Source organism: Miscanthus floridulus, chromosome 8, assembly GCF_019320115.1.
Source record: "Miscanthus floridulus cultivar M001 chromosome 8, ASM1932011v1, whole genome shotgun sequence".
Classification (NCBI taxonomy): domain Eukaryota; kingdom Viridiplantae; phylum Streptophyta; class Magnoliopsida; order Poales; family Poaceae; genus Miscanthus; species Miscanthus floridulus.
Window position 1 is genome coordinate 7,204,047 of NC_089587.1, and position 24,727 is coordinate 7,228,773.

Genomic DNA, 24,727 nt, shown 5'->3' on the forward strand with positions numbered 1-24,727 from the left:
TACCATCTTGTTCGTCATGGAAACAACACGCACACCCCCCTACCTGGCGCGCCAACTGTCGACAGAATATCGTCGGCAGTCCTCCGAGGGGTATCCCATGAAGGTAGATTGATCGGCTGTGGTAGAACCACCTAATCTAATGCCTCCTAGGAGTACTCGTCTTTCATTAGACACTAAGTACTCAAGAGAGGACACTAAACTATACAGTTCCATCGGGCAGACCCAATAGGAGAACCCAAAAATCTATATTTTTCTATCAGGATCACAAATGAGAGAATAAAGCTTACATCGTTATTAATCATTTCTTACATCACTTTTAATACAACATCAGAGTTATGAACAATTTAATTTAACAGCGGAATATAAACATATGATCAGAGTTACAGTAAAAATAAATATCTATTCATGACATGATGAAGCATTGATATATAAACTATGACAACAGATTATAAAACTTTTATTTATAAAAACATTTAGTTAGGGTTATAAATAAAGACTATGATCGCAGCGTAAAGGAACCCTCTCTGAGCCCACTAGGAGGGATCCACACACAAGAGTCAGCTCTAGCATTCGCCTGTCACCTACAACAGGGGAAATAAAACCCTGAGTATTCAATTGTACTCAGTAAGACTTACCCAACAGGAGAAAAGAAAAGACTCTAAGGATATGTAAGGCTATCTCGCTTGTGGATTTATTGCATCTGCAGGAGCATTACTAAAAGTGTGTCCTTATATTCAATTTTATTAGCAGTCAATATTGGTTCATTAACTAACCATTCTATGTAAGCACCTGTGCTACTTTCAAGCAAGTGGTAAGCAATCAGAATCATTTTACCATCTTTCATCTTTCAATTCTTACTACGGTGCTAGATTATAGACAAGTCGTACCGGAATACCGGCGATTCGTGAATCAATATGCCCAGCTAGGTACCCTGAAACACACGCCCCGCTTGTACCCCAGGCACAAGCAGGACCAACCCACTCCCCTCCTGTCATGGGGTCCAGGTCCCCGTCCAAACTTGGATTCCAAGCCCCCGCCCCTGAGTCTCGGACTCAGTGCGGTGCTAAGACCTCCACCCAAAAACCACTCTGAAAGTCGGTCCGAAAAGAGCTGAACCCCATGACAAGAGAGTAACAAGTCTTTCCGCATCCATACACAAGTATGTATTCAGAATAATAAGTCTATGACCTGCCTAGAACCCAATGCAACGGCCAGTCCTTAACCAACACAGACACGGAATACAGTGTAATCAAGCTATGCCCCGTTGACCGCAGGACACAACCTCTTACACCCACCAATATCCAAACCATATCTCTGCCCGGTCTCCATTTATCATTCACATATATATTCCAAGTGATAATAATATAGTAACAACAATAATATATTTCATATCTCTCGCGAGTGATAAGCAATCACTCGACTTCTACCGGAGTCCTGTAGCATAGCAATCTATATGATCATGTCATACTAGTAAGACTCATAGGATATATATATATATATATATATATATATATATATATATATATATATATATATATATATATATATATATATATATATATATATATATATATATATATATATATGCAGGTGGATTTCATTCAACTCCTTAAAATTTAATGCACAAGTATAATTTAAAGTGTAGAAAAGTAGGGGTTGTGCACCGGGGCTTGCCTGGGTAAAATATAACCAAAAGTTAGCATTCTATCTTTGTAACATAACTCCTGACACTATCTTTTTAGCTACTCTAGTTGATTCCACGATCCATCATCGTCCCTATTATGGTATGCAATGCTATGTAGAGATGATGCAACAGTTAATTAACAAGAAAACAACAACTCTTAAAACATAGTGCGTGCTACGAACTAACAAGCTAGCTCTAATGACTAATGTACTAATCTACGCATCAACATCGTCAAGAAAGGTGTTATTTCTAAATAAGCGTTTTAGTTATAAAATTCCAAGGTGTTTCTTTATTTCATTTATTTGATTTACTATATATTCAAACTAGGGCTCATTTGCTATCTTAGCAACTTCATTATTATGAAGCTACAAAAATTACAGTGGACATCTAACCATATGATGAACCTACCATAAAATTTTCATAGCATTTGGACTAAAGAAACTAATTTAATTAATTACAACAAACGCTAGATTAATTTTTTAAGACAATTATCTTGTACTAAGCATATAATTTTATGTGTTCAATGTGTATAGACTTTTATTCAGAGTTCAATAAAACTGGATTTACCATTTTATGATTTTTATTTGATTTATTACGGATTTACAAACTTCAATCATTTTAAACAGAATAATAAAATTAGCAGAAAAAGAAAAACGAACCACGGGCCGCATTAGGCCTAGCCGGTTAAGGCATGCCAGCCCAACGGTAAAGCCCAGGCCGCGGGCAGCACAAGGCCGGCCTAGGCGGTGCGCTCGGCTGACGGCCCAGCAGAGGCCGACAGCCCACCAGGCGCGCACGTGGCAGCGGCCCACGCGGCCTAGGCCCAGAGAGGGCACACTACTATGCAAAAAGGACCCTACGCTTTTCCCTTATTTAACTTGAGGTAAACAACACTATGTGATACTATTCATATGAGTCTCGTGTTTTACAGAAAGGATCCTGTAACTATCTGCCTCCTCATCTAATTGGTCCACGACATCTCCTAGAGCAGGGCGCAGCTCTTGGCGTGCTGGCTGGCCGTCACGCCCGGCCGGGGAGGACTCAACGACGGCGAAGGGGTCGCCGGAAGGTGCGCGAGTCCCGCTCAGGGACCACGCAGTCCTAGGAGAGGTTACAGGAAGGTTAGAGACGAGCTAGGGTTCCGTGACCATGGTGATGGCAGCTCGCCGGTGGTGGCGCACGCGCTCCAACGAGGCGAGCATGGTACAGATTGATTCAAGGGGTGGAGAAGCAATAGGGTCTCACCTAGGTACTGCTTGAGGCGTTGGTTTGGTCGGATACGCTGCGAGGAGAGCTACCCGCGTGCGTCGGCGTGGTGGTGGCGACGAACCGGAGCAGCGCCATCGTTCCCGGTGGTACGAAGCTTCATCGGAGAACCTGTTGCAGCAGAAAGTTGCAAGGTAACAAGGTAGCTCCGAGACGAGGTAAAAACAAGGAGGAGATGGACGAGGAGAGCATGCCCACGGAGGAGCCAAGCTTCGACGCCGATGGCAACCGTGACGATGGCGAGGCCACGCACGGCTGCACTAGTGGACGTATATCGTCGAGGCTTCGTCCGAAGGCTAGCTAAGGACCTAGCGCAGTCGTGGGTGCGAGCAATTAGAGGGGGATGAGTTGAGCGTGGCCAATTTGGAGAAGGAAGGGAGAGCACAAGGGCAGCTATGGTGGACGAGTGCTCTGCTCGACTGCGGCTTTTATAGCTGATCGGGGCTAGCTGGCGGGGAAAGGCGTGGCTGGGAAGGTGCTTCCTGGGGCAATGGCGAGGGCACGCGGCAGCTGCACAACGACTGGAGCTCACGCGACAGCCGGGCAGTGAGGCAGTGCAGAGCTCGGCGGTGGAAAGCACGAGCCAGGAGCACACGGTGTGGTCGGGGCGCGGGGAGCAGGCCAAGGCTACGCAGGCGCACGAGAGAGATGGATAGAGGTGGTGGTGCTGCGGGGCGCGGTGGCTGGCGAGGGCGGGCTCCGGTGACGGGAGCGGCCGCTGGTGCTAGCAGCGGTCGGCCACGCGCACGACGTGCAGAGGCCGCGACCGCAGCGGCGGGGAAGGCGCTAGGGAGGGCAGCGCCATGGAGCAGCAGATCCAGCGAGGGGCCGTGGGGCTCGCGCTCGCGAGGTGTCGGCGACGGACGGCAGGAGGCACGACGACGGCGGCCCGACGTAGGAGCAAGCAGAGAAAGATAGGTAGACAGCGACAGACACCGAGAGAGTGAGAGAGAAAAAGTAGGCGAAGGCAGGGACAGCACGGCATGTGCTACGGCAGGGGTAGGTGAAACGAGCGTCAGTTGCAGCTCGGCCTCGGCTTAAAGGCGCACGAGACAACCGACAGGCAATCGTGGCAAGACCAACAGACGGAGGGATAGCAAGCAACCAGCAAGGCCAGCAAGCTCGGTCCTATCTCATAACACGCGCGTGGTACCGGCGAGGTAAGTGAGATGAGTGGTCAGCGGCACGTTCATTTTTATTTTATTTCGTTCATATTTATTTTTAAACTAACAAACATCACATTGACACCCGAACAAGCATACCAACATATTCACGATGTTCATATCTTGCTGATGATATGATTTTTCCTGTTTATATTTTATATTATTTTAACTTCTAAAAATCCATTTTCTAAAACAACTTTATGCATGTACAAGCATTACTAAATCTCTAAGGTTTTATTATTTAGCAAATTTTACTTTCAACAATTTTTTGTTTATAAAAAATGTTTTCCAAACTGAATCAAATAAACAAGCTATTCGCTATTTATTAACTATCAGGCATTTTTAAGCACCTTCTTCATACTTTTCCAAAACAAGCCCTAAACAACTTTTGTCCACAAGATTATTTAAAAGTTATTAAGCGCCGAGACTAGTTGACTAGCGACACTTATTTGAAGATCTAGTTCTCCGGCCGTAATCTCAGTGCTAAACGAGCTCGTAACACCAGATGTGTTACATCGGCAGAGGTGCGCGTAATCAAGAACAAGAAGGCAATAGAGACACAAGAGTTAGACAGGTTCGGGCCGTCTGCACGACGTAACACCCTACTCCTATGGTCTGTTGGTTTGTATTGGCTGTCGTATGATATTGCATGTGTTTTGAGGGGGTCTCCTACCCGCCTTATATAGCCGGGGGTAAGGTTACAAGTCGGTTAGATCTAGATCTATTCAGCTATATGGTAAGTATTTATAAGGAATACGATATCTATCATATCCGAACAGATCATTCTCTATCTTCAAGATTCTTCTGATTGCCTTGCGGTACGCGCTAACCAGAGCCGAGCACCGTAGGTCATGATCTTATGGGCTAGACACCTCCTGGTGGTGCGGCCCATGTCCATTGCCGTGGATACCTGGGGTTATACCCCCACAGCTACCCAATACATAGATATTGGAGATAGATTATTAGAAATCAGGTGGAGATGCTCTGAAGATGGCTCTGCAAAACTTATTTTTATAAGCCTATTCATTCATTTAGCAACATATTACAGAGATTGAAGAAAAACTTCCCAAGAGGTGTCCTGTAGTGTTTGTATCACCTCACAATTACCAGCGTGGGACTGGTTTTGACAACTAAAAGTACAAGAGCTAGAAACACTTTGTCTAGCATATTTAGCTAGTCTATGCGCCTTCTTGTTTAATTGTCTTGGAATCTTGCAAAATTCAGTTGGCTGGGAAGCTGAGTTGTTTACAATCTCTGCAACTGTGGGTCTAATCCTCCAATGTGCTAATTTCTTTATTGGGTTTTCATCCCTTAAAGTCTTCACAAGCTGCTCACGGTCCAAAAAAAAAATGCACCTTCGTTGTTGGAGAGTTGTCATCACCTGGGTAGCCAATTAAGTGGCTAGAGCTTACTGTGACTCTTCCTTTCAAAAAAAAAATCCTCTGAAAGGGCATTTTAGGTGGCTACTACAAGCATGGACGCGTGCGGCGTGTCAAGTATGGACTCTCTCTTTCCCTCGCTCTTCCGGACCTTTCTATCCTTCTTTTGAGGAGCAAGGGCCTGTTTTCAAAATTTACCAAGCTAAGAATTTAACGAGCCATAATTTTGACTAGTATTTGGTTGGCTACCGAAACTTGACAACTTCTTATATTTGATTTGTCAAATCTTTAGTAACCTTTTTTGCCCAACTTTTTTGGCTGCCAAATCTTTGGCATGACAAATTTTAGTCATGAACCAAGCAGGCCCCAAGTTACAATGCATGTCACCAAAAATTACCATATGTATTATCGAAAGAACAAAAAAAAAATGAACCATTCATAACAATACTCTCTCCATCCTAAATATCCCTGCTACACTATCTCAAATCTTCTGGATGAACTTACAATACTCGTGTTTCCACCAACACGTCCGGCTGCAAAACCTCCTCTCCCCGTCGTCGCCGTCGTCCCAGGCCTCCACCGACCCCGTCTCTGCCTTGCCGCACCACGGATTCGAGCAGGGCGTCGGAGGCTCGGCCATCCTCCACCGACGCATCGTCAGCCTTCGCATGACCGACAAGGCCTCCCTGCGAACGGAGGCGACCCTGCGCCTTGTCCAGGTGCCGACGGACGCAGACGCAGACAACCGGTCCAGGCGTTCCAGCGCCTGCTCGGTGCCGCCCGGCGAGCGCGACTGGTGCAACGTGATCATCCCGATCATGTAGGCCGCAGCAGCGTGGCCATGCTCCATGGCACGTCGGAGGTGCCGGAGCCCGCTGGCTTTTCTCCTCCGGTTGCAGAACAGCTCCTGGCAGATGAGAAGCAAACATTCAGTACACGCTGCCGATGCGATTCTCTGCTTGAATTTGTGTTACGAACGTTACCAATCCAAGGATGTAGGATGCCTCGGGGTTGCCGCTCACCGCGCACCGCCCAAGCACGGACAGGAACCTCGTCTTATCCCACCAGTGCAGCCTCCACTCTCTCTGAACGGCCATGCACCGCCCGACCTCCCTCGCCGCCGTCGCATCGCGGAACAGCTTACACCTTCACACGCAGCCACGCAGGCCCACCAACTCAAGGTTAGGTCACTGTATTTCTCATGGCAATGGCAGCAGCCAAGCAGACAGAACCAAAGAGAAGATCAGAATTCAGAAATGGGATTTACGATCGCCTGAGGTTGACGATGTCGTTGAGGGGAGTCGAAGACCTTGTCGCGATGTTAGCCGTCACCTCCACAAGGATGTCAGAAGGGAGCCCAGCGATGTTCATGCCCAAATCTGCCAAGCTCGCGTTCGCCGTCGTCCTTTGCCTTCTTGAGGCTTCTCCTACGGCCAAACAAGCACGTGTAAGCATAGCTAATTGTAGAAAAGTCGTAGGAGGTGGAAAAGAAGTTGGTTTGTGGTCTTTAGATGGTCCTGGAATCTGAGCCCAGCAATAAGCGGCAGAGGCATTAGCAGCCATACCACGAGGAGAGGACCTAGAGAAGTTGAGTTGTTTATTTCTCACAAACTAACAAGCTACCGCATGGATCACAAGTATCGAACTAAAGTAGTAGTACACCTAATGCCGACTTCATTGATAAGAAAGACTAGCAGTGTGTAGCTGGTGGGCAAAAACACAGAAAACCGTGCCAAGCTACCACAGAATAAGGTTCAGTACCTGTCAAGAAAGGGAAGTGAACAAAGCAGCCTATAGTTTATCCGGTGGATTGGGTTGGGACTGGGGTAGATGGCACCAGGGAGACCGAGTCTAGTTATAAAGAGTGGAAAGAGTAGCACTAGAAATATCTCTGTGCCTACCCTGCTGCTTTCTGGTGTAAATATCGTGAGTTGTACTTTTCATCACAGTAAGTCCATTTATCTGCATTTACCTGTCAACAGCTCACGTACTTGGTATGAAAGTCTAAGAAAGGAAAAAATATACAAAACAAAATTACTGGCGCCTGAAATTAGGTCAGTGATACTCACCGAATTCCTGATCTGGCACAACATCAATGGGGTGTGCAGCTCTGTACAACATTTATCCTTTCATTTAGTTCTACAGCGAATCTCTGTACACCAACGAGCAGGAAATGAATCGTTCAGACGCAATGAACTTAGGCTGCATGGATGGAACTTTTCTATGTACATTTTCAAAAGCGCAACCATTCACATTTCAGAATACTGCAGAGATTTAATGTCTGATGATCAATAGAGGCCTAAACCGGCAAAACTAATCTACATATAGCCTAGCATAAATTCAAATGACACGCAGAGATTTAATGCCAGATTATCAATAGAGGCCTAAACTGGTAAGACTAATCTAAATATAGCCTAGTTTCAATTCAAATGACACGTGAAAGTTTGGTATGCAAACGCTAAAGCAATGAAAAATCAAGCTTTAGAAAAATATTATAAAACATAAATGATGATCTAAGTGCCAAATGTATGCAAACATAATCACTAATGTTTTCGAGTATGCATAAACTAACATGCTAAAAAATTAAAATAACTTGAGAAATATGATCTTTGACTTGTGAAATGGTGGCTGACTGGCCAAGTCAGCACTCAGTAGTGAGTACCAACAACCAGTGCACTTCTTTCCTGAAGGATGAATTCCAGATAGCCCATAAACTTACCAGATACAAGCAGAGCTCCCAACAGTGATGAAGAATTCATGATAGAACAAAAGCTCTGTCTGAGACGGTAGCACAGAACTATAGCGCTTCAGTACTAAACAGTTTGATACGATCACATAACACCTGTACAATAAAAAAAAAATGCCACATGGTTATCCAATTCTCTGCAACAATATTGTCAAAACTATTGTCATATAAGCAGACATTCCAAGTCAATCATAAAATTACAGATCCACGGCATGTCAGTCGATTATTCAGAACAACTTATAGTAATTAAATAATGTAATTTACTCAATCAGACTCTGCAGTTACATAGACACTTGCCAAGGGCATGTATATTTTACTCATCGAAACTGATTATATCATTACATCATCCTCAAATGATTTGAGAAGACAACCATAAACCAAACAACGATCATCACTGCAAACGTCGCTGCCTAGATGGTACCCTCTCCCAGTACAGAACCATACCTTTTCATGTTTCATACAACCAAATTATGATAACTTCGACTAAGGAAACATTATGAATGTTAAGATCAGCCATACTAAAAACATAAAAGTACTTCCCTCCGTTTCAAATTATAAGATGTTTTGGTTTTTTTAGATGCATTGTTTTAACTATGTATCTAGACATGGTGTATATCTAAGTGCAGTAGCAAAGTCTATGTATCTAGAAAAGCCAAAACGTCTTATAATTTGGAATGGAGGGGGTACTTTTTTCTTGAAAATAGTTTCATAGTAGTGCAATTCAGTAGATGTTATAAACTTATAATACAATGCAAAAATAATTGTTGGCCAGAACCATGTTTCCGAGATAGAGGTCAATGTCCAAGATGATGCTTTTTTGACACTACAGAGTGTAAAAGGGTATATCTGGTGTCTTACTCTCCAGGTACTGCCAAGGTGGTTGCGGTCGACCAACAGCTTCAGGACCGTGACGTCTTCCTCGCTGAAATACGCGAGAGGTTGCTGCTGGTTCAGGACACTATGAAGGAGCATCAAAATAAGCGCAGGCGTCCAGTTGAATTCGTGGTGGGTGATTGGGTTTGGCTTCATCTCCATAAACTCCCGCACGGGCGTGGGGTTTCCTTCGACTGTGGCGACGGGGAACCCTGACCTTGCCACCGCCGAGACCCATGACTGGCCTCGCTACCCTCTGCGCTCCTCCTCGCAATCGCAGCTGCTCCTCTACTCTCCCCTGCGCACCCCTCCCCGCCGGCGCCGTATCATTATCTGACACTAAATTACACTGAGCATACATGTGTTCCGATTAACTTCATATGATCAGCTAACCATTCGGAAGTTTCCAACCCGAGCTAGTTACAAGAAAGCTCAAAGAATTTCCATGCATGTCTATTGTCCAGGGTAAAGAGTGACTTACTTAGCCAGTGTTCTCAAGTACATAAAAGTCATCACCCCGTTGCTGTTTATGCTCATATACATTGCCTCTTTGACCCCATCCTGTCCTCACTCTCTTTGTAATTTTCATAATCGTGTGGGCACTGTCATCTCTGCACATCAAAAATAGTAGTCAGGTAATTAGAAGCTCAAGTACACGAAACAAAGGAAAAAAGTGAAGAACTAATTTTCTTGCTAGAATAGTTTGTCTTTGTCAGTTCTCATAATATATTCTTTGACATTAGTATCCTATTTAAATTTTGAAACAGCAAGTTATACACTAAGTGTTGCAGAAACATAAAATCAAATAAACAAAAGAAGAATCCCAAAAACATAGCAAAAGAATGTTGATCATGATGATACCTGTGCAAAAGAGTACGCCAATCACTTTCACCATTCCTTTCATGCTCATGCTTACAGCTTCCAGGGGTAATCCTACCAGAATCAGTTCCAAGACCATCATTACGGTCAGCCATTTCCATCATTTTTGCTGACAGCATATCAACATCCTGTTTCTTTCCCCTATCACCTAATGCATCTATCACTGGCATGAATGCTGCTGGATCAAACAAATGTCGTTTAGCTATTAACAACTTGAGAAGGCTATGTGCATGATCCACCTCCCCAACTTCACAGAGCCCAGAAATTATCTGCTTATACGGGAAACTCTGGATAGAGACCCTCATTTCAAGTGCCATTTCTAGAACGTTCTTGGCTTCAATCCATTTACCATAAGTCGAGAGTTCAGTGCACATTAAGCAATAGAGCACTTCCTTCTGCCCACATGTTCTCAAAGCAGCATAAAAAACCATCTGCGCTGAAGGGAAATCTGTGATCTTGCAAAAAGCCTTGATCAACAAGTCAAAAGAAGTTATATTAGGAACTAATTCATTTTCTAGCATTTCATCCAAAAGAGGCATGGCCTTGTTAACCATTCCTCGTTCACAAAAGGACTTTATCAAGCTATTGTAGGTCATCACATTAGGAGAAATTCCTTTCTCCTTCATTTCACTCATCAGTTTCATGATTTCATCTGATTTATGTTTTTCTTCAAATCCCCGAATCAACAAGTTGTATGTCCTTGTGTTTGGGTTGCAACCTTTCTTTTCCATGTCCCTCAGAACCTTAATAGCCAGAGAGGTTCTTCCATGCTTACAATACCCGTGAATAAAGGTGTCATATATAACTGAATCAGGGGAAATATCTTTCGCTATCATCTCAAGTAATTTCTTCTTGGCTTCATCAAACCTGCCTTCTTTGCACAATGCACTTATCAAAATAGAATATGTGATACGATCAGGAAGACATCTTTGGCTGATGGAAGAATCACTAACTACACTAAGGAATGAATTCCCCAGTCGGCCAAGAGCTGTGCTTCCTTCTTCCCACATCCCATCAACAATGCCCATAGCCACATCTAATTTACTATTCCTGCATAATCCATCAATAATGATATTGCAGCCTGCTGTATCCAAACTGTATCCTTTCTCACTCATCCTCTCTAACAACCTGTTCTACCTCCGTGGTCCTACCAGCTCTCCAAAGACTCTGCAGCAGAACATTATAAGTAAATGAATTTGGTGCACACCCTTTCTGTGCCATCTCATCAAGAATCCTGTTGGCGGCAGCAATGTTGCCCTTTGAGCAATAGGCATGAAGCAAACTAGTGTAAGTCACAACATCTGGGGACATCACACCACTCCTAATGAAATTCTCTACTCTCCTCGCATCAAAAGCCTTGCCCTCCTTGCACAACCCAGAGACGATAATATTGTATGTGTAGCTGTTAGGCTGGATTCCTTCATGCGCCATCTCTCTCAGAAGCTCCTGCGCTTCGCCGACCCTCCCATTCCTCACCAACCCTGACAACCAGCGGTTGTAACTTTCAACCCTCCTCAGGAAACCACCACACCTCATAATATCCACCAGAACCTGTGCCTCATCAACAAACCCAGCATCACAGAACCCACTCAACATTACGTCAAAAGTCACCTGATCAGGCCTTGGCAGCCCATGCTGCCAATCCTCCTGCATGTCCTTGAATATCCTGTAAGCGTCCAGCACCCGCCCAGCCTTGCAGAGTGCAGAGATCCTCGCATTGAACGTGACAACGTTTGGTGCCAGCCCCTGCACACGCATCCTTTCCACCAGCCTCTCAGCCTCCTCCACCAGGCCCTCCTTGCAGAACCCTGCGACCACCGTGTTGCAAACCACGAGGTTCATGCTCGGCATTCCGTCAAGTACCTTAAGAGCATCAATGCTCCCCCCCGCACGGCAGTACCCTCGCGCCAGGATCCCAAAACTGAACTCATTCCTGGCGGGCATTGCGTCGAACACCCTCTGGGCAAGCTCCATGCGGCCAGCGTCACAGAGCGCCTGGAGCAGGAGGTTGCGAGTGAAGACGTCCGGCTGGGCGCCGGCGAGGAGCAGGTCCTTGTAGAGCGCCTCGACAAGGTCGAGGCGGGACTCGCGGAGCGCGGCGAGAATGAGGCGGTTGTAGACGGGGGTGGGCGGCGGCGGCGCGGACGCGAGCGCGCGGAGGGAGCGGAAGGCGGGGATGGCGAGGCGCAGCGGGAGGACGTCGGAGCAGGAGAGGAGCGCGAGGAGGTGGGGGGAGGGGTCAGGGAAGGAGAGGATGTGGCGGTGGAGGCGCGGGAGGAGCGCGTCGGCGGCGGGGTGCGCGGCGACGAGGCGGGCGAGGAACGACGTGGAGCGCGGCGGGGGAGGGCAGGCCGCGGAGGAGAGGTGGAGGAAGAGTCGGAGCGCGATTGCCGGGGAGGCGGCGTTGCGGCGGAGGAGCGCGAGCAGGTTGGCGGCGGAGGGGGAGGAGGACATGGGAGGGTGGCGGCCGGCGGGGGTGCGCAGCGGCCGATAGGTTTAAACCGGCCCGGGCTGGCTGCCCGGTGGGCGCGCGGTGGGGTCAACGGCCCGGTCCACTGACACTGCTAGGTGGGGCCGGAATGTTAGTGATTTGCTCCGAGTTTTTTTTCCCCCTCCCCGTTTGGTTATCATTTGTACTGGCAGGCTGCTTGTGCTTAATCAGTCGGATGAAGATGTTCAAGTCTTCAGGTGGCGTTTGGATACCGCATATAGGGGGTGGGAGAAAGAAAGGGAAATGAATGAATGGTCAGGATTAAATGAGGCATGAAGATCGGACAAGCACACCTCACTTCACTCTAACTTGTTGTTTGGTTGGTTCCACAGCAACACAAATGTAAAGAAAATTTGTACAATCGTATCTCTCACCAGTAACGTTCGCAGCTTTAAATCATTTACATTGCGTTACCAACAGTAAAACCAAATAGCTTGTAAAATGCCAATCCCTTCTAGAGATGGCCATGAAAATAGCGGAGGTTCCAAAAACATAGAGGATGGGTCGGTGGGATGCACATTCCGAAATATAGTTCGTTCTGTTCTTTTAGGTTTTTCTAGTTTATTATATTTCACTATACACCTCTATGTGTCTAGAAAAACAAAACACGTATAATTTTGGGGGAAAAAGTACCATACATATAAAAAATTGTCACAGTTTAGATTTGGATGTTGTAAATAATTTGAGCATCTTCAAATTTTCCTAGAGCAATTCCCCTAGTCCAAAAAGCTGGAAAGAAAGAAAATACTCGTGTAATCATCCAATCAGAACATCGACCATGCCAGTTCAACATTTGACAAAATAGCAATCACTATCTCAACCATCTGACCGAACCAAAACGGTAAGATCTGAAGATTCTGAACTCCATGAAAAGAATGTGTTATTTCACGGGCCTGTGAAATTGTAGGCTGGGGACAACATACATCACAAGTTTCGTCTTGTTACATCACTCGCCACTACTGTAATGGACAAGGGATCACAATTCACAAAGGCTAAAGGTAAGAAAGGAAACCTAATTTTGAGGTAAAAATCAGCAAAGCAAGAAACTAAACTACAAGTGTGAGATCAGAAGCAAGGCACGTTGTTCTCCGCCCTCATGACCATGTTGCAGGTAGAGTAGATTGATGCGGCAGCGGCTTGCACCGCCCACTCGCTCTCGGTAATATCTGGGTTCTTCAGCTTCCTGAAGAGACATGTTGACATATTTCAGTTAGACACTTGCTCAAGCATTAAGTGGAATGAATAAAACAAGGAAAGATAAACCATTTTTGGTCAAATGACATGATGAACTAACCATAGTTCAGCCATAGGTCCTAGCAGAGGAGCTTCACAGGTCATGTGTTTGAGGCCTTTATCACAATTCAATTGCATTTCTTGCACTTGCTTCAACCGCTTCTCCTGCAACGAGTACTAGGCAGTCAGGTACTCAGATGTATAGTGTATATACATACTCTATGAGCATAAACGCGATGCATGTTATACAAGCAATATAAATAGAGCTATATACCAACACGAACATTGACGGATGGCATAGCCCTCTCCTATATAACACAAACTAATCCAATCAGCAAACTCACCAGTTGTTTCCCTTCCTCCTGAAGTGCTCTGTCCATCTGGACAAACAGAGACCTCCATCGTGCCACATGCTCTTCTGAAACTGCTTTGTCAGTACATCCAGCCTCAGAAATATTTGCAATGGATGATTCATTCTCTTGATTAGATGGAAATTCTGTCGAGATTAGGTATGGCAGTTCCGTGTGAAGAGCATTTCTGACTCTCTTCCTGCTGCGCTTTAAAGCTTCAAGAAAAACAAAAAATGTATTGAGTACAATGCATGAATACAACTTTATCATTTACGTCAGATTTCATAATTATACCAGCAAGGCGCCCCCTGATGTCCTGATGCAGTAATTCCAACCACTGAGAAGCAACACTGGCCGCTGATCATCAAAGTAGTAAGAAAACTATGAGACAGATATTTCCAGAAGTAATACCCAGTGCAAATTTACACAAAATGGTTTGTTAAATAAGCAAGGAAGGATACCTTTTACTGACAGTACAGTCATGTAATCATGATTAGATGCTGGATCATCAGCTGATGTACTGCAGGTCCTATCTGAAGACATAGGGACTGCTGATGAGAGTTGCAGTTTGAGACTATCGCCATCCTGTGGAAGGAAATGCAATGTGGTAGGCAGTGTTTGGTGAAACACCGCATTATTATCTTTCATCAACGAATGGCACTTCATGAAACCACCACCATATTTCTGATCCTGAATTCTCTCACTAACTTCTCTCCCTGTTTCACCTGTTTGACTAGTAAAGCCAGGCTGGTTCTCATTCTCAAGCCTCTCAGAGTGTACCATAGCCTTTATTATGGAGTAAACTTGCTTGCTATTTCTCACATGGTTAATGATTCCAGGGTTTAGCCCAGATAATAGGCCACTAGGAGCAGCAACCTTCACAGACTTGTTAGCCTGGCCATGCTGTCTGGAAGTGCTCTTTTTGAATTCGTCATCCCTTTTCCTTTTCGGGGGTCGACCACGTGGCCTAGGTACCACTGCATTTCCATGAGACGAAGAAAGAAAGCCATTCTGCTTCATTTCTCTCCACTTTCTGTGCGACTCGCTTTCTTCTGTAGCATCAGTAGTGCTGCCACATTCCGATGGATCGCTGACTTTTGACTGCCCCAGCTTCTTGTAAGGGAAGAAAGGGTTAAGCTCTGCTGCATCAGAACTATCTAATGTGTTAAGGTCCAACCCAAGACGTGCAACGCCCATCCTATTATCAACATGTTCTGGATCAGGTTTAGGTTGGAGATCTGTTCCGATGTACTCCTTACCACATGGCAAGGACTCATTACCATGCAGCTTCTCCATTGATGCTGCATTGGAATCACGGCCCAAGGTCAGACAAGGAGTTTCTGACTGAAGTGCCCCAGTCTGGGGCAATAAAGACACTCTATCTCCACATTGTGTGGCACCTTCAGCAGTCAACTGAGGAACATCCATGGTATATGTGTGCAAATATGCTTCAGCTTGACCCAAAGATTCCAGAATTCCAGCCCTCGGATCTACAGGATGAAGTTTTAGCACAAAGTAAAAACAAATGACTTATCAGACAAAAGAAACAAGAATTTTCCATGTCAAATTTGATTCATAGAGATATTATCACACGGGCAGCGCACAACAGTGAGTGTACACCCACTACGGCACCGCACCGTGACATTCTCGAATTCTCGTGCTACTAGCGAGCGCGGAACTGCTTAGAATTCAGGAACAACGACAGCCCCAACCAACGACACCAGATTCTCCTCCAGTTCATTCCGATTTAAAAGCATGGCCATAGGGGCAAGCACAGATCGGGGACGAAAGCGCGAGGAACATAACGAAGTGCGGTGGCCCCACCTCCCAGTCCAGCGCCCGCCAGCCGCGACGCGCTCCCCTCCGCCGCTGCGGCGCCACTGCACGCTCCTCCTCCTCCTCCTCTCCCGTCCAATTCCTGCAGGAACAGCCACGCAGACCGCGTCAGCGCATCCGAAGACCCCAGAGCAAGGACAGAGCGAGAAGAGCGCGGGCGGGCGGGCCCACCGACCTCGCGCGGCGGCGCAGCCCCCGATCCGGCGGGATCCGTGGCCACGCGCGGCCCCGCGGGGTCCATCGGGGGAGCAGGCGACGGGCGGAGGCGCCGGGGGAGCGGGATCCGGGCTGCGTGCGGGCGCCGCCTAGGGTTTTGGAGCGGAGCGGAGCAGAGCGGGAGGGGAGGGGAGGGGAGGGAGGAAGAGACGCGAAGGTCCTGCGCGGTTTTGAAATGGAGATGGGTGGATTGGGACGGGATCGCGTGGGGGATTTATGGCTGCCGGGTTTATTTCTTTTTTTATTTTGAATTCGAGTGGAGGTGGGCGCGGCTGCGGCGGGCATGTGGGGCTCGGTTCGCTTGTGGGCGTTTAAATACGGGAGCGACTAAGGATGGCAACGGGATGTACCGTTGGATATCGTCGGAACGTTTTTTTTCTCGCTACGGAGAGTTCATTATGTTCTTGTCCTCGTTAACTGTCTTGGGTATAGATTCTTGTCCATCCTCGTATTCATCGGGCATCGGTCGGGTAACAGATACCCGACGAGTACTGCATACCTAATAAACAAGGACACTTGGAGTCGCAACTTTGCAATCGGAGACGTTTCTTCTTCACCCGAGTATAAGTGTCGGAGTCTCGGAGATGTCGAGGAGAAGGAGCGAGGTTGCGAGGAGGACGAGCAAAGGTGACAGAGAGACCGAACTGAGGAAGCGAGGGGCATAAGCGCTCGTGAGGCAGGCGTGCTTGTGCTGCTGGCGGAGATAGTGAGAAAAAATTAGGGTTCCTAGAACACATAAACTATATATATATATGATTGTTCAGATTTGTGGCAAAATACATATGTTGAGCTTCTTTAGACCTAATACTCGCATGACAGCTCAAATAGTCGGGTTCTCCAACAGGTAACGGGGACGGATAAACAGTGAACGTTCTCGTACCCGCTATACCCGTCGGGGATGGATTCTTGTCCATTTAGATGCCCGCGGGTAAAGATATGATCCAATCCCCGTTTCCTAATGATCAAATACCCGTCGAGTATCGGGTATTGGGGCCCGTTGCCATCTTTAGAGCGGACGGGCTCGAGTGGATCGTCTCGTCTCGTCTCCGTGAACCCCCGGCAAAGCGAGGATTTGAATTTGGTGGTGGGAGATGTCTAGTCTAGGTTCAAGATTTGAATGCTGAGATCCGTAGTGTAGCCCTGGCGTTGTGTTCTCGAGTGAGTTCGAATTGTGCGTGGGGTTGGTTGTCCTTCCACTAACAAATTAAAAAGGAAATCATAGAGATGTACCAATTCATATGCTTTTTTGGTAGATATAGTACGTATGAATTCTATGATATGGGTCTTGGCCTCGTGCACTCACTCCGTCCTAAAAAGACAGCCGTTTTAGGAGTGGATACGCAAACCAAGGAGAAAGCCAAAAAGACCTTCATATCACTGCACGTTCGTGGGCGTCTTATGGCGCCACAGCAACATCGTCGCTCTCGAAATATATGGCCGATTCGCCTCTCCGCCAGGGCTCCCTCGGTGCAAAGCGGCGGCGGTGCCAGACATCATCAAGCGCAGTTGTGCCGAAATTCTCGAGAACCATGCCCACCGCGTCGAGCACCACACCGTGCGGCGCTCGCCTCACCGAGCCCCGCGCTTGCCTCGTCCGCGACGGATCTGGCGATGGGGGCCGACAGAGGAGAAGGTGAAGGTGGGGTCGGCCTCCTCCAAGTGGAGAAGAGGAAGGAGGGTGCGACCTCCGCGCCGTTGGAGAAGAAGATGGAGGCGGGTCGCGGCCTCCGGGCCGATGTAGGGGAGGAGGAGGGAGGGCGCGACCTCTGCTGTCCGCCTCTCGAGCTGGGCGTCAATCTCGGCGGTGGCTACCCGTGGATCTCGGCGGGGGCGGTGGGCGGAGCCCGCTCTGCTCTGATCTGCCCCGACGCTGGCCCGCTCCACCTCGACACCGGCGGCCTTCACCTCGGCGCCGCACACAGAAGAGTAAGAGGAAGATGGGTTTCAACTTTTTTTGTAATTGCATATGTTATCGTTCTGACCCATTTGTCTTTCAGAATGAGCAGCACTGAGGACTTCAACAGCAGCGATAGTTCAAGTGATGTAACGTCGGTCATATACAAGTGGCGGGTGCAACAGCCGCGCTAGGAGAACTTGCTGCTGCAATGTACAAGTCGGCTCCAGTGGTTAATCCTCCTCTACCACTACCAAAGCTCACTGGGCGACAATGGGTTCAAAGAAATTTGGACAACCAAACCAAATGCCGCGCCAACTTTCGTATGTCTCCAGCCTCATTAATTCATTTACATGATATCTTAGTTGAGCATCATGGACTGCATGGTACACAGCAGACTGGGTTCCTTGAAGCTCTAGCTATGTTTGTGTGGACTTGTGCTTACAATGAGGCTTGTAGACAGAGCAGGGTTATACACAGCAGGATAGGTTTGAACGGTCTTTGGACACAATCAGTAGGAAGGTTAGCCATGTGGCAGATGTTATGCAGAGTTTTGCAAATAGCATTCTGGTTCCAAAAGGATCATACCTACAGTTCAGTGCAGCAGGCCATGGTGGTAGGTGGGAAGATGCGGATGCGGAGATAATGACCGTAGGCTTGCAGCATCCTCGAACTGGGGCCAGAGTCTAACGCGACTCTCTTTGCGGGACATTTTTTAATGCCAAAACGACCGTCTTCTAGGACAGAGGGAGTAGACTTGAGCAATTTAGGTCTAGTCAGATCTCAATGCCTGATGAACACGGTACGGACAGCTTAGACCCACTCCGCTTAGACCCGATGTGTGTATTTGAATTATTTTCATACTAAAAACTAGCGTACAATCCTCTTAGACCCGGACTCGAACTAACAAAATCATCTCAAACACGACCTGTGGGATGACCATGGGCATAGAGGATCTAGCTTTTTTCCGACCCAACCTGGAAAACGCTCACATCTAATATTAGGCCATTCGCGGTGGTGATCAAGTGATAGCACGGGGATTAAACCGACACATGGATTAAACCCCTACAAGGATCAAGTGGTAGCATACTGATTCACTTATTCCCAGGGTGGAAAATTTCAGCTTTGGGATTTAATTTGTGAACCCGAACATGGCCTTGGGGAGGGGAGTTCCCCTGCGTGATAGCACCACCATGTCTAGCATTTGTTTGGGTCAAAAAGTTGAACCAATATACCTCCAAATCAAGCTCTCAGACCACGAATTGAACATACACGAAATCAAACTCGAGTTCAGATACGCAAATGTTGATTTAATACGGTCGAATTGAGGTATCCTGCTGCTTCGCTAGCAAATATGTATCAAAACAGCACTGAGTCGATTAGCACCCATCCAAATCGACCTCACACTCCTTGAATCAAACTCCTACTCGACCGAATCATGCTTTTATCGTATGGCTTTGGGTTCTAAAAGGGGCTCCTCGCAACTTAACTTGGGAGAAGGGGAGGGAAAGAAGGCAAAACAACCAAACAGCGTGAGATTATGCACGCAGTCAGCTTCTGAACTGTCCAATGATGTAAATTTCAGTCATTGAATCTATAAAAGTTTCTGAAATGCAGTAGTCCAATGATGTAGTGTTAAATAGAAAAATCCTCTTGCTCTGCTAACACTCTGATTTAGAGCGAGCAATAGTTTCTAGGATGCTATATGTATTGTTGCTGTATGTCTTTCTGTCAGCTCTGATACTTGTGTGTTTTCACATGACACCATTTTGTAGCTAAATTCAGTTCTGAATTAGCCATACAGAGTGACATGGAAAATGTAACCTGACCCTTTATGAACTTTAAAAATTGCGTTTGCATTGACCGTGACCTGATTCAGTTTTGATGCACAGTGCTTAATTTGTGATTGCAAACTGCCAAACACACTGTATTCATGTGCTTAATTTGTGATTGTAAACTAAAAAGCTTCCAGATACCGAAGTGAGCTAATCAGCTCTATATAAAACTTTTTCTATCACATACTTGCCCTGATTCAGTTATACTTGCAGGTCGATAGCCCTGCTTTAGTCTATCTGGTTGCTTCAGTTCTCTACTGAAGTATCCTTTGCTAGTTCAGTTTAATTTCCTTGTGGATAGGTTCATGCATGGATGGTGTTTTGCTTTAGTCCCTTCCTTTAGTCTTTTGTGAGATACAGTAGTTCTGAATATCAGTAGAAATAGTCGTCTCTATCTATTCAGAGTTTTTGTGTTTCTGCAGTTTCAGCTGGTCCAGAGCAATAGCTTGGCATCTTTCTTTGATGTGTCACTTTCATGCAATATAATATACTAGTCAAGCAATCGGATTAATTTGCCTACATATGTGTCATTTTCAGGGAGACAAGTACAAAGACTAGGAACCTGATGCGATGGATTTTTGAAGGAGTGCAACTTTACAGCAAAAAGCCTTGAGTCTAAGCACCGACTGTCCAGAATGCTATTGTAATAGATGTGAAGGTTGATCAGGACCTATTTTTGTGTTTCCTCAAATTTTATGTTGATGAAAACATGATGTGTTAATGTACTGGAAATTCATGATTTCTGTACTCATTTCATGGGCCAAAAATTTTGGGCAGCAAGTGATTTTGATGCTGCTGAAATCTAGTATGCCAAATTGAGCTAACCAAATTATTGGGCGTTATGTGATTTTCCTTAAATCTGTGACGAACAAACATCCTACTTGGCAGATGGTCATGACGGTTAATTTTGTCACACACTATTGGGCCTAGCCTGAGCTAAGTGGACTTCTAGAGATTACATGACGAAAACAAACACAGATGCCAATCTATGACGGCTCAATTTGGTCCAACAAATGTATGACGCGAGATACATGACGGTTTTTTAGATCATCATGGTTGTGACACGTTTTTTAGTGTCTGTGACCAAAGTAATCCGTCGTGTAAAGCCATATTTCTTGTAGTGAGTGATACAACCCAAAGACTCAAGATGAAGTCACATGAAAAATGAAAAGGAGAGGCTGAAACAGTAAAACCTGAGTATTGTGTTCGTTAGGGTTCAATGTCGTGGTTTCTAAAGTCATTAGCAACTGAATGCCGTCGATGTGCCCCGCCTTGACCGCGTGCGGCCCTCCCCTCACGTGTGGCTGCACGTGCAGTGTCACAGAAGTTCCCGCATCGATGGATCGAGAAATGGCTACGTTTGCGGTACGCTGTTTAGTAGAGGTCTTAGCAAGGTGAAATGAAACTGTACCTGAGTTTCCTTACGTTCGTGGTACGCTGTTTAGGAGAGGTTTTAACAATGAAAACGAAATTGTAACCGCGTTTCCAAAACGGGAACGACCTTTACATGACGAGAAACATGGCACCGTACCATGAATCCGGTGACTAGCACGTGTGGAGGAGCACCCCCCCCCCCCCCCCCCCCCCCCCCCCTTTTTTTTTCAAGGAACAGGAGCACCTCCTCCTGCACACACGCGCGAGCGGGCGAATCGGTGTGTGGTTCTTTGCAACGCAGGCCCAAAAGATGTTTTACTGGAAGCCAAGATTAGTTTGAATTAGGGTGATTGGCTGGGCCGAAGCCCGAAGCCCAAGCACGACCTTCTTTTCAGCCCTGCTATGCAGTCGAGAATCTGACATGCCGTGCTCCAATTAGAGATAGGAAGGCACGCAGAAAAGGCGATGCGTTACATAAAAATTTCACGACTTAAATGAAATGCGTCACAACCGGTATTTCTCCATGCATTTGGCAGTGGATAGATCAAGCAAGTGGACGTATTCAATGAAGTAAATAAAAAATTAAATGACCATGCATGCAAGGACAATGTAAACTGTAGGTGTACTTTGCATGCAAAAAAGTTACTACGGTAAGAAGATTTACATCACTGTGCTTTTCACGTGTCCTTTACATAAAAAAAGTAACTATGACAGAAGGAATTTACATCACATGTGCCTTCTCCTTTTACATTAAAGAATTTACTATCAAAAGATACTAGGCAGTAAATTTTCATGCATGCGCGAGTGTCTCCCTAAGCTATCCAGAAATTCACTCAGTAAATTTAAAAGTACTGGACATCTTCACCTACGCAGGGTCGGTCGAAAGCAGGTGGACACATTTAATGCCTCCCCTCCATGCTACCATCATATAAAAACAAGTCGGGCAGGTGGACACATTTAATGTCTCTCCTCCTTACCATGAGATAAAAATAATTCACCGACAATGCAGGAATATTTGTAATTACACATGCATCCATGCATCTAAGAGACGGCTTGGGTTACGTGCACGTTGCTCCCGAGATGGTCGGTGGTTGGGGTTGGCAGTGCTTCCTTGCTTTCCTCTCACAGATTCATGTAGATCTACAGGACACATACGTGAACCGTCCGATCCTATGTACCTTCATCCTCCATGTACAATCGCTGTCCACGTATCACAGCTTCTGGAACCACCAAGGCACACCAGTCTGGCCAACCCATATCAGCTTTATCCCTCTCCCATCGTATACATACACAGGGACCCAAAAAATCCCCATCCCCATCGACCCGCACCTTCCTCGCAGTCTTCTAAATCCTCTTCTGCCTCGCTCCTTCCGCCGCGCCGTCGCTCCGTCGCTCCTCCTCCCACAGCGTCGCCCTTCCCCATCGCCTGTGCCCACGCTGCGCCTGCTCCAGCTCCACTGCTCCGCCCTTGCTGTGCCCGCGGACGACCCCCCCACGCTCGGGAGGCCCAGCTGTGTCTTCGTCTTCCTCACCAACACCCGCGTCCATCCTACTGGCACGCCCAGGGGCCCAAGCATGGTTGGATCCCCACGATGTGTGGTCGCGGCGGTGCTGAAAGGTCCTAATATGGCTAGAGGGGGTGAATAGCCTATTTAAAAATCTATAAATCAACTAGAGCAATTTGATTAGTATGACAAATAGCGTAATGCAAACTTGCTCTAGCTCTACAAGGGTTGCAAGCCACCTATCCAACAATTCTAGTTGCAATGATTACTTAGGCACACAAACTTGCTATGTAATTACTCACTAAGAGCTCTCAACCTTGCTACTCTAAAGAGCTCAACTAGATGAATGTAATTAATAAAGCAAGCTCTCAATTCTAATTACACTAAAGAGCTTGTATCAACTAGTTTGCAAGAATATAAATAAATGAGTAGGATGATTATACCAACGTGTAGGAGATGAACCAATCACAAGATGAATATATAGCGAATCACCGAGAGAATGCCAAAGACAAGAGACAATCGATTTTCTCCTGAGGTTCACGTGCTTGCCAACACGCTACGTCCCCATTGTGTCGACCAACACTTGGTGGTTCGGCGGCTAAGAGGTGTTTCACAAACCTCGTCCACACGATAGGACACCGTAAGAACCGACCCACAAGTGAGGTAACTCAATGACATGAGCAATTTACTAGAGTTACCTTTCGGCGCTCCGCCGGGGAAGGTACAACTCCCCTCACAATCACCGGAGATGGTCACGAACAATCATCAACTCGTGCCGATCCTCCACCACTGCACCGAGCCATCTAGGTGGTGGCAACCACCAAGAGTAACAAGCGAAATCCACAGCGCAACACGAATACCAAGTGCCTCTAGATGCAATCACTCAAGCAATGCACTTGGATTCTCTCCCAATCTCACAAAGATGATGGATCAATGATGGAGATGAGTGGGAGGACTTTGGCTAAGCTCACAAGGCTGCTATGTCAATGAAAATATGCAAGAGTTAGAGCTTCAGCCGGCCAAGGGGCTTTAAATAGAAGCCCCCATCAAATAGAGCCGTTATACCCCTTCACTGGGCAAAACGCGCTCTAACCGGACGCTCCGGTCAGACTGACCAGACCCTGGACTCAGCGTCCAGTCCACTAATTTATGCCACGTGTCACTTTGAGTTAAAACTGAACCATCAGATCTCAACAGCTAAGTGCCGACTGGACACTCCGGTATTACTGACCGGACCCTGGAGCCTCAGTGTTCGGTCGAGTACAGTAAGGGTCAAAATCTATTTTTCCTCGACCGGACATGTCCGGTCCACCTTGACCGGACACGGCCCAGCGTCCGGTGGTATACCCTAGCTAGTGTACCGCCAGGTCAGCGTGACCAGACGTAGGCAGTCAGCGTCCGGTGCAATCAGATCCAATGTCCGGTCATTTGACCGACGCTAGAATCTCCTCTGTCTTCTTCACCCTTGCTCAAATATGCTAACCACCAAGTGTATCACCTTGTGCACATGTGTTAGCATATTTTCACAAACATTTTTAAGGGTGTTAGTATTTCACTAGATCCTAAATGCATATGCAATGAATTAGAGCATCTAGTGGCACTTTGATAACCGCATTTCGATACGAGTTTCACTCCTCTTAATAGTATGGCTATCTATCTTAAATGTGATCACACTCACTAAGTGTCTTGATCACTAAAACAAAATGGCTCCTACATTTTATACCTTTGCCTTGAGCCTTTTGTTTTTCTTTCTTCTTTTCTAAGTTTGAGCATTTGATCATCACCATGCCATCACCATTGTCATGATCTTCGTCATTGCTTCATCACTTGGAGTAGTGCTACCTATCTCATGATTACTTTGATAAACTAGGTTAGCACTTTAGGGTTTCATCAATTAACCAAAACCAAACTAGAGCTTTCAGGTGCCCCCGGCACGTTCTCCGCCCCAACTTCCACAACGTTAGGGGAGCGCAGCGGGACCACCGATTGGTGAACACGACCTC

At 46.5% G+C, this 24,727-nt stretch overlaps 4 protein-coding genes across 7 annotated transcripts; 1 reads left to right on the forward strand and 3 right to left on the reverse strand.

The window, feature by feature from the left end:
• Positions 1–5,728: 5,728 nt before the first annotated feature.
• LOC136475604 (uncharacterized) lies at positions 5,729–7,644 on the reverse strand. 4 transcript variants are annotated; one of them, XM_066473124.1, is made up of 5 exons: positions 7,562–7,644; positions 7,394–7,482; positions 6,760–6,919; positions 6,476–6,638; positions 5,729–6,399 (listed from the first exon to the last, which is right to left on the reverse strand). In XM_066473124.1, the coding sequence occupies exons 2-5, from the start codon at positions 7,458–7,460 to the stop codon at positions 5,974–5,976; spliced, it is 816 nt and encodes a 271-aa protein (XP_066329221.1). In that variant the 5' UTR covers positions 7,461–7,482; positions 7,562–7,644; the 3' UTR covers positions 5,729–5,973. The 4 variants fall into 4 exon arrangements, with proteins under 4 accessions (XP_066329221.1, XP_066329222.1, XP_066329223.1 ...); XM_066473125.1 differs by having other exon boundaries at positions 7,254–7,464; positions 7,562–7,638; XM_066473126.1 differs by having other exon boundaries at positions 7,254–7,454; positions 7,562–7,604.
• Positions 7,645–8,211: 567 nt separating this feature from the next.
• LOC136475603 (pentatricopeptide repeat-containing protein At2g17140-like) lies at positions 8,212–12,591 on the reverse strand. Its single transcript, XM_066473122.1, is given in 5 exon segments — positions 8,212–8,334; positions 9,097–9,460; positions 9,593–9,722; positions 9,973–11,120; positions 11,122–12,591. Coding segments are annotated over 3 exon segments (2,601 nt in total). The 5' UTR covers positions 12,445–12,591; the 3' UTR covers positions 8,212–8,334; positions 9,097–9,460.
• Positions 12,592–13,348: 757 nt separating this feature from the next.
• Positions 13,349–16,306, reverse strand: LOC136471026 (uncharacterized). Its single transcript, XM_066468757.1, has 7 exons — positions 16,076–16,306; positions 15,889–15,982; positions 14,526–15,554; positions 14,359–14,421; positions 14,059–14,279; positions 13,776–13,879; positions 13,349–13,664 (listed from the first exon to the last, which is right to left on the reverse strand). The coding sequence occupies exons 1-7, from the start codon at positions 16,139–16,141 to the stop codon at positions 13,547–13,549; spliced, it is 1,695 nt and encodes a 564-aa protein (XP_066324854.1). The 5' UTR covers positions 16,142–16,306; the 3' UTR covers positions 13,349–13,546.
• Positions 16,307–17,521: 1,215 nt separating this feature from the next.
• On the forward strand, positions 17,522–20,630 carry LOC136471027 (uncharacterized). Its single transcript, XM_066468758.1, has 3 exons — positions 17,522–18,042; positions 18,114–18,333; positions 20,383–20,630. Exons 1-2 carry the CDS (start codon positions 17,728–17,730, stop codon positions 18,126–18,128), a joined length of 330 nt encoding a protein of 109 aa, XP_066324855.1. The 5' UTR covers positions 17,522–17,727; the 3' UTR covers positions 18,129–18,333; positions 20,383–20,630.
• The last annotated feature ends 4,097 nt before the right edge of the window (positions 20,631–24,727 follow it).